General features: G+C 47.9%; 1 protein-coding gene across 1 annotated transcript in view; it reads left to right on the forward strand.

Annotated features, from left to right (window-relative positions):
• Window positions 1-5,263, forward strand: part of LOC138284997 (nicotinamide N-methyltransferase-like) — a 177,315-nt gene extending 172,052 nt beyond the window's left edge. The window contains exon 3 of the mRNA XM_069224397.1: window positions 3,022-5,263. Coding sequence (XP_069080498.1) covers window positions 3,022-3,460 — 439 coding nt within the window. The 3' untranslated portion in view covers window positions 3,461-5,263. The remainder of the gene's footprint in view (window positions 1-3,021) is intronic.
• The last annotated feature ends 11,934 nt before the right edge of the window (window positions 5,264-17,197 follow it).

The following is a 17,197-nucleotide window of genomic DNA, read 5'->3' on the forward strand; positions in this document are numbered from 1 at the left end:
CACAAGACACCAGCCAAACTCACAAGCACTGCAAGCTAATCATGAACCTCTGCAATTTGCAATTTTATTAATACTCACACCTCCTCTGCAAATACGACTCTCTTCCGAATGTTCACAACTTCACTGATCTTCCAGGCCTGGGCGTGGACACTAGGAATTGGGCTCTGGGGACTACCTATTCTAGAAAAGAGGGTTCTAGCTCTCCTTACTTCAGGATCCTAACAATCCTATCGCTGCTACCATCCGAGCCAACGTAAACTCCTCTACTTCTTCATTGAGTTGATGAACCTTTTTTGGAGCCTCAAGGGACAAGGACACATACGAATTTCCAGATCTATAAATAACAGTGTAACCCTTTGGGTCACATATTAAATCTCAGAGATGAACTTAAAGTTCAAAAATAATTTATTACAGACTTAAAATCAAACTTACATAAATGAGTTTCAAAATCAAGCTATAAAGATACAACATCACTAAAGGAAAAGCAAAGCATCGGACAAAGGGACCACTTCAGGCATATACATGTCACTGTAATTTTTTTACATTTATTGTGATGTGCATATGTGGGATACCCAATGATGTCACAAATGGATGGGGACACACTGGCACAGCAGATATACTACACACATACACAACTGACATTGTGGTATCATTATTCATTGCAAAATGAATGTAGGAACTACAATGATGGTACACTCACAATGGACGACCGTTTCCATGTGTGTGCATTGCAAGGGAACCTGTACAGGTAGGTTTGTGCTACCTATTGTGTATGTGAGTCTGTACATGTGTGTGTGTGTGGATGGGCAGTTTTAGTTGGAGGGAGCTGCAATGGGTGGTGTAATTGTGTCTGTATGTGTGTCACTTGCATATGAGATGAATGTTGTTGTGTATGTTGTGTTGCTGTGTGATACATTCAGTTGAGTGTTGTTGCTGTGTGGCAGCCGTTGTGATGTGTGCAGTTGTATGTGTGTGTGAGTGTGTTTGTGTAGATTAATGTGTAGTTGTGTTGGTTTTTGTGGTTGTGTCATGTGGGTCCAGTGTCAAATGTGTCTATGTTGTGGCATGGATGTATGTCAATATGTGTTTTCGGCATGTAAGGTTTGTGCTGAAATGCCAATGGGTTATTGTGTGAATGTGGTGTGGTGTGTTGTGTAGTGTGTAGTGCAAGGGTGTGCATATGGCTAAGGGACAGTGTGTTTCACTTACCTCTATTCTCTAGCCCCTGCCATTGCACAAAGTCCATTGGGTCTCGCTGCCTTCTCCCTCCATCAGCAATCCCTCGCCAGTACTCGCAAGTAGGGGAAGAAATGTGCAAATGTGCAACAAAACAAGCTTCATGTTGAAATAAAACATAGAAAATCATATGGGCCTTAACTCCAGCCGAGGTAACATGAATAATTTAAATGCACATTCTGGTTAAATGTTTACTTGTCCATTTCTCATAAACAAAATAATTGAAAAGTGATGACTAAATATGCCATTTTCTAAAGCGTTAAATCTATGATACATTTGGTAAATATTGCATAAATGCAGTTTGCATATAACATTGCTATAGGGCTACTTCTAAGTACACCAAAATGTTGTGATCTTCAAATGCGCCACGTAAAAATGGATACAATTTTCAAACGTTAAACATACAGCTGAATGCTTCATTTCTCCTCTTCCGTAAAACATAATGGTGCAGCCAAGTCATGCTCTTTCAGTGGGCTTGAGGGACTATGGCATTGAATACTATATCCTACCGCACAATATTTTGATAGGTTACTTACAGGGTGAGCATGCGCCCAATGAATGGAGTCTCTAATGTATATTAACAATGGAGAAGCTGCCATACAAGAACACGAGATATATTGTACAACCACTCACAATCTTTAGTGACCTATCTTTCCATGTTCGGAAAAACAGCAACGTGCCCATCTCGCTTTAGGTCCCAGAAGAAACCAGAGATAAATGATTAGATTTGGGTTATTCAGGTAACGCTTTTCCTGTCACTCCCATCAACATTATAGAATGATGGGATCTTAAAATAGTTAAGCTTTCTAAGTTCTAGTAGCTTCTAGTATTGTGCTTTTCACTGAAAACTTGTGTTCTGTACACTTGGGGCCAGATGTACAAAGCGTTTTGCATGGTGCAAACAGCAAATTTCTTTGTTTGCGCCATTCAAAACGCGCATCGCGATGCTCATTCACATTTTGCGAGTCGGTAACCTGGTTACCGACTCGCAAAATGGGAATGTGACTCGCAAATAGGAAGGGGTGTTCCCCTTCCTCTTTACGATTCGCATCGCAATGCAGAATTGCTTTGTGACCGCGAACGCGGTCGCAAAGCAATTCGCAGTTAGCACCCATGGGTGCTAACCCATTCGCAAAGGGGAAGACGTCCCCATGGGACCCCTTCCCCTTTGTTAATGGCTCTTAAAATATGTTTTTAGAGCAGGCAGTGGTCCTTTACACCACTGCCTACTCTGAAAAAATTAAACTAAAATGTTTCATTTTTTCGAGTGTATTGCAGCTCGTTTTCCTTTAAGGAAAACGGGCTGCAATACAAAAAAAAAAAAACTGCTTTATTAAAAAGCAGTCACAGACAAGGTGGTCTGCTGTCTCCAGCAGGCCACCATTACTGTGAGTGCAGCGAATCGCAAGGGGGTCGCAAATTGCGACCCACCTCATTAATATTAATAAGGTGGGTCTTTGCGACCCCCTTGCGATTCGCAGATGGTGTCAGGGACACCATCCTGCATATGGGTTTGCGACTCGCAATTTGCGAGTCGGTCTGACTCGCAATTTGCGACTCGCAAACCCAAACTTACCTACATCTGACCCTAAAATCCTTATAAATAAGAGGATGACAAAAAAGGTCAATTTGAATTATCAAATTCATAACATTTGGATTATTCATGTTCTGTAAAACTAGCCTGCATGGACCTAATAGCATCCACCCCAAACAATATCATACATTTTTTTGTAATATACATATACTTCATCAAATAATTAATTTGCCTGTGTTTCTTTTTGTTAGGGAAAAGTGTTTTGAGAAAGAAGAGAAGTTACGGAAAAAAGTCAGCCGTGTTCTAAAATGCGATGTCACACAGAATCGGCCTTTGGACCCCATTGTGCTGCCTGCAGCCGACTGCCTGATCACATCCTTGTGTTTGGAAACTGCCTGCAAAGACTACGAGGCCTACTGTGCTGCAATGAAAAATATCACCTCGCTTTTAAGAAGTGGTGGACATTTAGTGATTGTAGGGGTACTCGGTGATACATTCTACACTGTTGGAGATCAAACATTTTCGTGTTTGGAACTGGATGAGGAATCTGTGAGAAAAGCAGTGGTTGGAGCAGGATGCACCATCACAAGAATGGAGATATTTGCAATACCTGAAGATGAACACCAATCTGCCCTTACAGATTCCTATGCAAATTTCTTTCTGTTGGCAAGCAAGGAGACTACCATTTAATTTGAATGAAGCAAAAAATAAAACAGTTTGGAAAGCTTTTGAATACCATTGTATATGCAAATAGCACAGTGGTTAATTTGGCCAGTCATTGCCGGTGGTTAGCAGAAGCAGTTGGGGATGATTTAAAGTTTGGCAAACAGGGTACTCCGTCACAAATGCAAATGAGTAGTGCCCTGTCTATCAAACCATTGGTTCACCTGCCTCATCTAGTGACAAGCAGACCTTAAGTTTATAGTTGACAAAGACCCTGTTGTTTTCCATCAATGGAAATTTTCCTTCTACGGCCCACTGGAGTAGGAAGGAATGATCTGTATAACGTCTTTTTCCCTGTCCGTCAGGACCAGTAAATACCTGGTGGTAAGGGACAGAACATAAATGACCAGCACACTGTTTGGAGAAGGCTCCCGTGGTGTAGGGGTCTTTGTGTTTTGATTTTCTGAAACAACCTCTCCTTTTAGAGTTTTGTTCAGAAAAACAAAAAAACTTTTTAAAAGGTGAATGAACTGCTGTCAACCTTACTTTTTGAACATTGAAAGGCACCACTGTGACAGTGTTTACCTTTAGCGTACAAAGACAACCGTTAGGCAGCAGTCATCTCTACGCTTAAAGAATGGTAGTACATCATAAAGGTAATGTCCTCCAACACTCTGAGAAGATGGAGTACTGCCATAAATCCCCTAATGATGCCATGGATGCTCTATATTTACAATATGGAAGTCCATGGAGCACGTTTTCACAGATGCATCAGAAATTCGTAGTCATCTGTTGGCGCTAAAGTGAAGCATTGCTGGAGTTGCATCGTAAAACTGATGCAACTCCAGCAAAGCGTCAGACACAGAGGAGAGACCCATTGTGAAAAGCCCTGCATCGAGTTTAAGCTTGGTCTAAGATGGCATTAAAATTTTGACACAGTAAAGTCTCAGAGTGACGCAGTGAAAAGATGTAAATTTCACTGGGTCAGTTCTACGTGGCTTTTTATGTGGGAACACCTCACCTGTATACATTATATCTGGCACAGGTAAAATGTAATGCAGAGCTTTACAAACGGACGCATTGGGTCCAATATGTCAGTTTGAAAATATGGAGCAGTGAGGAGCACTAATTGCACTGCCACTGTGTAAAAAAAAAGGATTCAGCAGCGCCCCACTAGGCTTGTAAATGAGGCCTTAGTACTGTTGAAAATATGCCATGGGTATTTTTTTAGACGAGTACATTTCAGGCAATCACAGTCAGTTTGACATGTGGAAGTACTGTTGAATTGAAGGGTGCTAAAATGTTGTGAAGAGAGCTCTTGTTAATAAATAAAACTTCTCTAATTTCTCCTGTCACTTTAATATACTCTGGTGTCAGCACCGATACTGCTTTCACTATTCCTGACTGGCCACTTGGGGCCTCGAGTGTTGAATCTAAATAATCTGCTATCCATCGTAGTGCTGTAGTCTTTAATGCTTTGAACAACACTGCACCCAGTTAATTGAAATGTGTTGAAAAAGTCTCACTATTTGAAGTAAATACAATTAGCTACGGACAAAAGCTTAAACGAATGTGAGTTAAATGTACTAATTGTAATAGATTTCCAAGTAATATGCCAAAGGCAGAGTAAAGGTCAGTTACCCACCTGAATTTTCCTATTCAGTATTTCTTTCCTCTAACAAGGATTGTTACTTGTTAAAGGTGAGATTTGTGTCGTTCAAAATTCAGTTTGTGATAATATAGGATTCTCTCTTGTTTAATGAGATATAATCTGCCTTCAGGAGACAATTAATGTGTACTAGAATGACAACAATAAAATAATCAAATATTTACAGTTGTGGATACCATTAAAAGCAAAATATCATAAATGCAAGTGATATGCTGTGCAAAGAAAGGCTTTTAGCTATTCATTCTAGAAGGACTTAATACAGCAGATAATCAATTCATTGCAATGATGCACACGAAAGTCATACCCTATACATTTTCAATAATTTAGGCTGACAGTTTTAGTTTTTCACTGATTTTTACAGATAAATACAGACAGAAAAACAATGCAGCAATGGAAGGATATAACACATATGCTAAATGAAACTCCAGATAGCATTTAGCAAGCAGGTTCCTATCACTTCTTATTGGAATAATGTGAAAAGACCTTGTAGAATAAGACTAAGCTTGCTTCACTAAATCTGCAGTTTTTGCTAGTTTATATCAACCTTAACACAAGGCTATTCTTACTTGAGCAGTCATGCTAAAATTTTAGTGTACAACATTGTAATACAAAATAGCATCACATGTAAAATGACTGTTAATGTGCAGTAATGCAAAGGCTTTAGTAATACGTTAGCAGGTATAAACCAATTTCACAATTCCCTCATTTTACATTCTTATGTGAAAACTCATATACAATCATTGATGTTCAGTCTAATCAGCAGGAAATTTAACATAATTACACTTTTCATACTCCACATTTATAATCTTTGGTAAATAAGTAGGGTCAAATCCATTATTTCTGCTGATGCAATGAATATTGTGTATGCTTAATTGAACGAAAACACCTAGAGTTATTAGAGACAGAACCATAGGTAGTATTGTTTCAAAAGTCTTCATTCCCCATATTCAATGTCTCAGCTATCCAACAAAAGATAGTACTACCGTCCATTTTAAAGCCACTTTTAACTTGTGCACCCTGACATTACACTTGATGTGATCTAATAGTTCATGAATGCTGTGTGAGGTTTTAATTATTCATATACAATATTTTGACCCTGCGAAGGTAAGCTCCCCATTTGGTAGCAAAGAAAATCTATGGCAATATAACAGTTCATTGGAATTACAACTATTTAGTCACTAGACTAAATGTAATAGTGGTGCATTTGCAATCTCTTTGAAAACTAAGGCATTAGTTCGGATTTCATGGATGGCCATATTTGTAGAATGAAAGGAAAAAGAAACTGTTAGCCTCAGAGCCAGCTCTGTGTCAGCTGACACTCTGTGTAGATTTTTTGGGGTGGGGGGGTGACCGATTTTGGGGCCTACATAATTGTGGTGGGAAGTTCCAGAGCAATTAGATGTTAGTCAAGGATACACTTTCTTTTCACAAATAATTTAAGGATCATATGTATCCACAGGTTTATGTTGATAGGAAAGGTTCCAATTGGTGACACATTGGGTGGTGAGCTCACCCCCCCAGAAAAGCAGTCAGTTCATTGTCACACAAACCTTACTCTACTTAGACTGTGTGATTCTGGGTTATTTTATTTACTTATTTTTTAAATTTTACATAGCGCGGACATGACCCGAAGGCTTTGGAGTGCTTTACAACAAAGAGAATACAGGGATACAGTGGGTTACAATAATAGTAGTTAAACTCAGATGTTTACATCCGTGTATATATACAGAACTTACCACAAGAGACATTTGCAGCAGTATGTCAGAGGACATGAATAGTTAAATAGTGGAGAATGTAAATAAGTCTGGTAGAGGATGAATCAACAAAGATGTCTGTCAAATAGGAGGAGCTTGGGGTCCTTTTTGAAAGCTGCTAGGCAGGTGGATAGGCAGATTGATGGAGGCAAAGTTCCAGAATATAGTGGCACTGCCAGAGAAGGACTGGCTCACAAATCATTCTCACCTGAAGGTAGGGTGGTGGAGGTTCCAGGAGCAGGGATTGGGCATTTCTGGAACCCCTATTTGCTTTGGAGATTTTCAGTTTCTCATTTAGATAGGAGGGTGAGGAGGGATACAGTGCTTTGTGGGTAATGCAAGCGATTTTGAATTGGGTCCAAGCTTCAAAGGGGACTCATTGGAGAGTTAGCAGGACAGAGGAAATGTGATCATGTTTCTTCATACCTAGGATGAATGTACACATGTAGTGTTGCTCTCAGTGGGCCTAGGTGAACCTGGGGAATGCCTAAGAGAAGGGGGATTTGATAGTCTAGTCTAGAAAGAGCAGAAGACTGCACCACAGTTTTGAGATCTTGTTCCAGAATCAATTGTTTGATGCCTCAAAGCCGCCTAAGCTGGTGTAGTGTGCTGTTCGCCATGGCTGTTATGTGGCTGTGAAAATTGAGACAATTATCAAGGGTGATGTCAAGTGATCTGGCACTTGTGGCAATGGCAGGGCAGCCTTCAAAGGTGGGAAAGTTGGCCATCCATTCTTGCACTGGCATTTTTGCTTTCGGGGTGAGATCAGTAGAAATTCTGTTTTAGTTGGGTTGAGTTTTGATTGGTGGTTGGACATCCAGTTTTGAATCTTTAAGACTTTCTAGTAAATGTGGGTATCTTCAGCATAGAGGTGGAAGAGGATCCCAAGGTTTCTGAAAATCAAGCATAGTGGCTCTGGGTAGAGGTTAAAGAGGGTAGGGGAGAGGATTGAACTTTGAGGGAAACCGTGGTTAACGCTGACTAGTCTCAAGAATGAGTTGCACATTTGCACATCAATTGCGTAGTTCAAGAATATAAAGGAGGTCATGATGGTTAACTGTGTTGAATGTAGCAGATAAATCCAAGTGGACCAGGAAGCAGAAGTTGCCGAAGTTGAGGATTCAAAGAAAGTCATAGACTATTTGGAGGATTGCAATTTCTGTACTGTGACCCTGGTGCAAACCTGTTTGGAGAGTGTCTAGGATGGTGCTGATGGAGCCTGGAATAGCACACTGATGATGGTTTGAGGGTTTTACTATGGAGATAGTTCATTGTAGGTCCTGCTCAGAGATTGTAAAGAAAGATAACCATGATTGTAGTGCCTTGCTTGGTAGACACTTAACCATTTCAGGGGGTGTTGTTGATGGGAAGCAAATTATGGCTGTCCCTAACACTTTTTTATCAAAGAAATTGATGAAGTCTTTGCAACGTGCCACAGATGGCCTATGAGCTCAACTGTCAGAGGGGTTGGTATACTGTGCAATAAACTCAAACAGGCAATTTGGTCTATTCTTTGCAGAATTTCATGAGGGCTCTGATGTGGGAGGATTTGGCTCTGAAGATTTGGTCCTTGTATTGTTTTCTCACTTTGGGAAGCTTAGACATAGGTGGTCATTCCAACCCTGGCGGTCGGTGTTAAACCTGTGGCTAAACAGCCAACAGGCTGGCGGTAAAAAAAATTGAATTCAGACCCTGGCGGAAACCGCCAACAGAGACCGCCACATCAACCCACCTCCTGCCACGGCGGGACAAACAAACAGCGCGGCGGTCACCGCCAACAGACAGGCGGGAGTCAATGTACCGCCCACCCTATCACAACACACCAATCCGCCACCTTTTCCGGGGCGGTAGCCCCGCCGATAAAAACACGGCAGAAACAGCCATTTCAAAAGGAAATCGCTCACCTCTATACACCCCACGAGGAATCTGGACAGCATGGAACCCGAACTCCACATCCTCCCAGTGATTGACTTCCTGCTCCTCTACCAGGAGCACGAACGCCGGCGCAGAAGACAACGGTGAGTACTGCACCTACGACACAGGGGAGGGGGGAGGAGAAAATATTATGGGGACGCACATATGCGACACACCCACCCCCACCCTCACCCACTACAACACACACATCAATGCACAGTAATACATCACAGTTACCCCCCCCCAAATCCCCCGGAAGAATGCAAAGACAAAAGGAAATGATTCTAAACATTTGAATATATTGTATTACTGGCTGAATGATATATATATATATATATATATATATATATATATATATCTACACATCAAAAACACTTATATACATATATGTACAAGTCCGAGCATTGTAGCAGGCATTGTCCGTGGACCACTGGGCCCAAATCACATGGGCAAAGCCCACACAGGATACCTGACTCCAACGGAGAGAACACTGCAGGGGCATCAGATAGGAAAACTACAGGCACCTCAGGGGGAAGGGAAGGGGGGGCACCTCAGCCAGATGAGTGCACGACACCAGATCCACGAGGGGCCTCCATGGCCACTGTTCAATCCTGGGGAGTGCAAAGCCACAGTCTCTCAAGCCTCTGCAATGGGTGGGTTGCCCACTGTGCCATCCTGGGGAGTGCAAAGCCACAGTCTCTCAAGTCTCTGCAGTGGGTGGTTTGCCCACTGTGCCATCCTGGGGAGTGCAAAGCCACAGTCTCTCAAGTCTCTGCAGTGGGTGGTTTGCCCACTGTGCCATCCTGGGGAGTGCAAAGCCACAGTCTCTCAAGTGGATGACAGTCTCCACTTGTTCTGGAGGGGGACTGGTGCCCAGAGTGCTTCGTGCAGCCCTGCCTGACACAGATGCGGGCCTGCCCCTGCCGCTAATGGGCCAGCGGTGCTTGAGACGGCGGTGCCCAGTTCAGCGGTGCTTGAGATGAAGGGCCCAATTCAGCAGTGCTTGAGATGAAGGGCCCAATTCAGCTGTGCTTGAGATGAAGGGCCCAGTTCAGCGGTGCTTGAGACGGCGGTGCCCAATTCAGCGGTGCTTGAGATGAATGGCCCAGTTCAGCGGTGCTTGAGATGAAGGGCCCAGTTCAGCGGTGCTTGAGATGAAGGGCCCAGTCTCCACTTGTTCTGGAGGGGGACTGGTGCCCAAAGTGCTTCGTGCAGCCCTGCCTGACACAGATGCGGGCCTGCCCCTGCCGCTAATGGGCCAGCGGTGCTTGAGACGGCGGTGCCCAGTTCAGCGGTGCTTGAGATGAAGGGCCCAGTTCAGCAGTGCTTGAGATGAAGGGCCCAATTCAGCGGTGCTTGACATGAAGGGCCCAGTTCAGCGGATCCGGCCATGGCGTGCAGGTCATTTGCCACCTGTCCTGTGGCTGGCGGGGCCTTCCTGCCCATCTGTCGGGTGGCTGGCAGGGCCTTCCTGGTCTGCAGTACTGGGCCTGTTGGTGTCCTCCTGCCCACCTGGGATGGGGCTGGCGGGGCCCTCCTGGCCAGCTGGGCTGATGGCGGTCTCCTCGGGCGTGCTGCCCTTCCCAGCCTTCCCTGTTCGCCTGTGGCCCTTCCCCACCTTGGGCGGTGTGCCACCTGTCTCCACACTTCGTGCCGGAGCCATGGTAGGGATCTTAGTGCCTGGTATTTTCGCCCTCTCGCGCCGGCCGCTGACTATCTTCGGGTGTTTCTCCGGGGGTGGGTTGCCCGTGCCTTGGCTCCATACAGAACTGGCTGCCCTTGAGGGTTGGGGACTGCCCAGTCCATGGCAGACTGTCATCACAGGGCCCGGTTTTGTGGTGGCTGAGGTGCTGACTGGAGTCCTATGAGATGGACGGGGTGGGGGAGTTGTAGGAAAGAGGTTACGTTTGGACAGGAATAGCATTTTAGGACCAGTGGGACGGGTAGGTGTAGTGGGTATGGGAGTGGAGGAAGAGGTTGTGGTTGTAGGAGTCTTAAGTCTGGTGTCTTTGGGTGCAGGTGCTTAGGCTGGAGGCTGTCGTGAGGTGGATGGCTGTTGGGTGGGTGGCTGCCTGGGTTTGTGTATCTTGGAAGAGGGGGTCACAGACACACTGGGAGAGGACACAGGGGACGTGTAAATGGTAGTGGAGGTGGTGAGTGCACGTGTGCGGGGGTTCTGGTGGGTGTGCTGGTGATGGAGGTAGTGGCTGAAGATGTTGTGCATGCAGGTGTGAGTGGAGACGTGACAGGGAGGGAGGAGGGAGACGAGGAGGAGAGGGACACAGTGGAGACAGTGGGTGTTGGTATGTCTGTATGTGGATGTTGCTTGTGTGAATGCTTGTGTGATGCGTGGTGCTTATGTCTGGATGAGCTTCCCTTGGGTGTTGAGGTGTGTGCAGGCTGGTCTGATGGTGTGTCTGGGATAGGCAGAGGTACAGGTGATAGGGTATGGGTGGAGGAAGCTGGAGGGGGGAGGCTAGAGACAGGGACAATTGCTGCCATCAGTGCTGAGGCCAGAGTGTTGAACGATCGCTGAAGGGCAGCCTGACCAGAATGAATGCCCTCCAGGTATGCATTACTCTGGTGCACCTCTCTTTCGACACCCTGGATGGCATTCAAAATGGTAGACTGCCCAACAGTGAGCGTCCTCAGGAGGTCAATGATCTCCTCACTGAGGGCAGCAGGGGTGACTGGGGCAGGGCCTGAGGTGCCTGGGGCGAAGGAGATGCCCACCTTCCTGGGTGAGTGAGCACGGGGAAAATGCTGAGGGGCTGCTGGGAGGGCGGTGCTGGTGCGCTGGGTGGCGGCGGTACCTGTTGTTGCGGGGGGCACGGATGTTGCCGCCACCACAAGGGAGCTCCCTTCAGAGGACGAGTCCGTGTCACTTATGACTGCCTGAGTCCCCGGTGTGGAGCTCCCCTCGCCCTCCGTCCCACTGGTGTATTCGGAATCCGTTGCATGGCCCTCCAGGGCCATGTGGGATGCAGCTCCCTCGTGCTCTGATGCCACTTCTCCTCCGCCTGATGATGCTAATGCACACATGAACAGGAAGACCACAAAAAAGGGGGGGGGGGAGAAAATAAAGACATGTTGAGTGCATGCATTGGCGACACCGTTGGCGGAGAGGACAGACACAGAAGCCCCCTGCACTACGCCGCGCACTTGGGGTCCACTACTCAATCCGTGTGACATGGCCTACAAGCCTATGGACGACATCTGCACACATAGATGACACAGGGCCATGAATAGCTGTACTTGGCACCCTACAGAGGTGGGGGGCGGGGGCACAGGGCCATGCCTTACGGAGGGGCCTAGCCTACAGAAATCACCGTGGCCTAGGGATACCCACAGCCCTCCTCCCCCACCCAGACACCTCCACTGCGCGCAGTCACCAGAATGAGAGTGTACTCACCCCCTTGTGTCTGCTGTGATGTCCTCACGCGTCCATCCAAATCGGGGTAGGCCACCGCCAGGATCCGGGACATCAGGGGGGGTCAAAGTCCGACTGGCACCCATCCCACGTTGGGAGGCCATCCCCAGCTGAGCCTCCGCCGTCTTCCTGCACCAGCTTCGGATGTCCTCCCATCTCTTCCGGCAGTGGGTGCCCCGTCTGTGGTGGACCCCCAGGGCCCGGACGTCCTTGGCGATGGCACGCCAAATGTCTATCTTCTGGTGGGCGCTGACCTATGTGAAATGTACAGGGGGAGAAAAAAAGTCATCACCATCTGCACCCTCAATGTGAGTGGCCCCCCATCCCTACCCTTGCCATGTGGCACATCCTGTCATCCGTCGTTTGATGCATGCCTCATTCGCTCCCCTCCCCACCATCTTTCATCCACCGACTCAACACAGGCATTGGCCACAAAGCATGGTCCCAGTGTACTTACCTGTTGGTCTGGAGGACCGTAGAGTAGCGCATACTGGGGGAGGACCCCATCCACGAGTTTCTCCAATTCCTGAGCAGTGAAGGCAGGGGCCCTTTCCCCAGTCGCATGAGCCATTGTCTCTTCCAGACCGAGGTCACAGCAGCACTTGCAGTGTAGGTCCTCTCCTGTCGAAGATCAGGTATCGAGTGATTAAGCAGATAGAAAGTGGCGGTCACGCCCGCGGCGGTGCGTACCGCGACCGCCGGCGCACGTCGTCATTGGCTCCTGAGACCCATAGGGTTCAATGTTAACCAATGCTGCTTTGCGCCGCGGTCTTCGACCGCCTACCGCCACGGTGTGCCACGCCAGCGCATTTACCTCACATCCCATTGTCACACTTCACAGGTCAGGCAGCCACCATTTCAAGGGCCCACATGGCTTACTTTTAACTGCGTCACACATACCTAGGCCTTGCATCAACACTCATACAAACCATTCAATGCATTGGGAATCGTGTTTTGTGCAAACTGTGGTTACGTACCTGTGGGTTGATTGACTCTGTGCTCGCTGTTGTCCTTTATAGGCACCGTCCGCTGGGACATGCGAGGAGATGGAGGAATCTTCCCGTGTACAGACCGCTGGTAGACCTGTCGACAATGGAGGAAAGACATGTCATATTGACATACAGGCTTGACCGAGCCACTATTCATGAACTGTGTGCCCAGCTGGAGCCAGACCTGATGTCACCCATCCGCCAACCCACAGGGATCCCACCTCTAGTGCAGGTGCTGTCAGTACTCCATTTCTTTGCAAGTGGGTAATTTCAAACAACTGTGGCCATATCATCAGGGATGTCCCAGCCTATGTTTTCCAAGATGTTGTCCAGAGTGTTGTCTGCCCTTCTGAAACACATGCGGAGCTACATTGTTTTCCCTGAGGTGGGGGATTTGCCTACAGTGAAAGGTGATTTCTATGCCCTTGGACATATCCCCAACATTATAGGTGCCATTGATGGGACCCATGTGGCTTTAGTACCCCCCGGCAGGAGTGAACAAGTGTACAGAAACAGAAAGAGTTATCATTCGATGAATGTACAGATGGTGTGTTTGGCAGACCAGTACATCTCCCATGTTAATGCCAAGTTCCCTGGCTCAGTGCATGACGCGTACATCATGCGGAATAGCAGCATCCCTTACGTGATGGGTCAACTCCAGAGGCACCGTGTGTGGCTAATTGGTGACTCTGGTTACCCCAACCTGTCATGGCTACTGACCCCAGTGAGGAATCCCCGGACAAGGGCAGAGGAACGGTACAATGAGGCCCATGGGAGAACTAGGAGGGTGATCGAGCGGACCTTTGGCCTCCTGAAGGCCAGGCTCAGGTGCCTGCATATGACAGGTGGATCCCTATTCTACTCACCAAAGAAGGTGTGCCAGATCATCGTGGCCTGCTGTATGCTTCACAACCTGGCTTTGTGACGCCAGGTGCCTTTTCTGCAGGAGGATGGTCCAGATGGTGGTGTTGTAGCAGCTGTGGAGCCTGTGGAGAGTGAAGACGAGGAAGCCGAAGATGACGACATAGACAACAGGAACACAGTAATACAGCAGTATTTTCAATGACACACAGGTAAGATTCCAACCTGGCATATTACATATACTTAACCCCTACCACCTCTCTACTGTCTGACCTTTTCCCCCAGTGTATGGTAACTGAGTTGTGACTTTCCCTTCCAATTTCAGAGATGTGGGCCATACTGCGTGACATCTGCTTTGTTTCCCCATGGACTACAGCTGTGTGACAGTGGTATGTTGGCATCACAATGTAAATATGCATTTTGGGACGGTAATGTCTAATACATTAGTACAAAATCACAGCCAGACTCCTGATTATTTTGTGCAATAACTGTGTTTATTTCAGTGCTCTATTATGGTTGGTGATTGCAAATCGGTGAGGGGTGATGGTGGAGGATTGTCCATGGCAGAGTCCAGACTATTAGTATCACAGGTGCATTGTCCAAATGCCTGTGGAAAGTGGAGCATGGGCAGTATAAGAATGGACAGGGTGTCAATGTGGGACAGTGGGATGACAATCAGGGAGGTATCCTTTCCTGGCAGGGGTCTTGGCATCTTACTCTGTCTTCTTCCTGGATCTCAGGGCCCGCTTGCGGGGTGGTTCTCCTTCTGCAGGGGGTGGGGTGCTGGTGGCCTGTTGGTCCTGTGGTGGGGCCTCCTGTCCACTAGCGCCGGCAGAGGTGGTAGGCAGTTCTTGGTCCATGCTAGTGTCAGGGGACCTTTGTGGTGCCACAGTGTCCCGCAATGTGGTGACTACCTGATTCAGAGCCCCTACAATGGTGGCCATGGCGGAACTGATGTTTCGTAGTTCCTCCCTGAACCCCAAATACTGTTCCTCCTGCAGAAGCTGGATCTCCTGAAACCTGGCCAGGACCGTCGCCATCGTCTCCTGGGAGTGGTGGTATGCTCCCATGATGGAGGAGAGGGCCTTGTGGAGAGTGGGTTCCCTGGGCCTGTCCCCACCCTGTCGCACAGCAGCCCTCCCAGTTTCCCTGTTTCCCTGGGCCTCTGCCCCCTGGACCGTGTGCCCGCTACCACTGCCCCCAGGTCCCTGTTGTTGTTGGGGTGGTGGGTTAACCTGGGTGCCCTGTAGTGGTGGACACACCGCTGATTGACGTGTCCTGGGGACTGAGGGATGGGCCCGCTGGGTAGGTGCTGTGCTTGTATTCCCAGAGGGGGGAAGGTCTGCTATGGCCTGTGGCTGTCTGAGGGGAACCGACTGTCCCAGGTCCCCGATGGGCCGGGCTGGTCATCTAGATCCAGGTCGACAGAGGTGCTGTCCTCACTGTGGGCCTCTTCTGGGGGTGGAGTGGACATTTGTGGACCCTCCTGCGCGGTGATGTGGCGTTCGGGTCCTGCAGGGGTATAAAAGTATGGTTATTGCATTTGTGTGTGCCATAGCGTGTAATGGGTGGGTGCCCTTGTACCCCAGTGCCGGCATTCCCGTGTGGGGGCCTTTGTGACGGTGATTTGGTGGGGGATGGGTATGTGCAGTGGGCATGCTTTGGTGATGGGTGTCCATGCTTTGTGGTCGCATGCAGGGATTGGTGTTGGGATGGGTGGGCTGTGATGGTGAGACATTTGCAAGGAGCAGGATGTGATGGGGGTGAGGGTGAGGGTGGGGATATGAGTTGGTATGCTGGTGGGGTGGGGGGGATGAAGTAGTGATGATTTGACTTACCAGAGTCCATTCCTCCAGATACTCCTGCGAGGCCCTCAGGATGCAGGATCGCCAAGACTTGCTCCTCCCAAGTTGTAAATTCTGGGGGAGGAGGTGGGGGTCCGCCGCCAGTCCGCTGTACCATGATGTTGTGCCTGGATACCATTGAACGCACCTTCCCCCGTAGGTCGTTCCACCACTTCCTGATGTCGTCCCTATTTCTTGGGTGCTGTCCCACAGCGTTGACCCTATCGACTATTCTGCTCCATAGCTCCATCTTCCTGGCAATTGTGGTGTGCTGCACCTGTGTCCCGAAGAGCTGTGGCTCTACCCGTACAATTTCCTCCACCATGACCTTGAGTTCATCCTCGGAGAACCTGGGGTGTCTTTGCGGTGCCATGGGGTGGTGTGGGTGATGTGTGGGGTGGATTGTGTGGTGATGTGTATTGGTGTGTTGTTAGAAGTGCGTGGAAATATTGCTGGGTGAAAGTAAAATGCGCGTCTGGGTGCTCAGTTCTCTTTTTCTCAGTGCGTGGTCCTGATTCTGTAGGAGTGGGGGTTTGTGGGTGATGTGGGTGTGTGTTTTATATTGTGTTGGGTGTGTGGGAGTGGTGTTTGTATGTGTATCAGGTGTGTGTATTTTGAATTGTCCAATGTGGTTGTGTTTTGTAAGTGTGTGTGTATTTTGAGCGCGGCGGTGTGTACCGCCAATGGATTACTGCGGTTGAAAGACCGCCGCGTGGATTCGTGTGTCGTGATAGTGTGGGCGTATTTCTGTTGGCGTGACGGTGGAGGTTTGGTCATCTCCAGTTTCTCGCTGGCCTTTGGTGTGGCGGACTTTTGTGGATGTCTGTATTTTCTGGGTCAGAATGACCGTGGCGGTTTACCGCGGCCGCGGCGGTATGTTGGCGGTCTTCTGACAGCGGTAATCGGCATTTACCGCCAAGGTTGGAATGACCCCCATAGTCCGGAAAGATGGTGCTTTTCTCCATTCTTTCTCGCATTTTCTATTACGCTTTCATTCTTCAGAAAGCTCTTTAGAGAACCAGGGCCTTAAGGGTTTTGGTCTGGATAATTTGCACTTTCAGGTGCGCATTTGTCAATAAGGGATTTCATGCAGGTGTTAGGGGCGGAAAGGCCATGATGGCCATGGCCTCTGTGTCAAAATTGGATGTGTCGCTTAACCATATTTTCTCTTTCTTAGGTTGCCCATATGCTTTGGTTTAAGAGCCAGTTAGACAGAACAGGATCTGCATATGATCAGATCAGTCCACTGGGATGGCGTCATTTGTCTTTAGGTAGGGGGAATTGGAGATTATCAGATCCAGAA

This window comes from Pleurodeles waltl, chromosome 3_1 (assembly GCF_031143425.1).
Source record: "Pleurodeles waltl isolate 20211129_DDA chromosome 3_1, aPleWal1.hap1.20221129, whole genome shotgun sequence".
NCBI lineage: Eukaryota > Metazoa > Chordata > Amphibia > Caudata > Salamandridae > Pleurodeles > Pleurodeles waltl.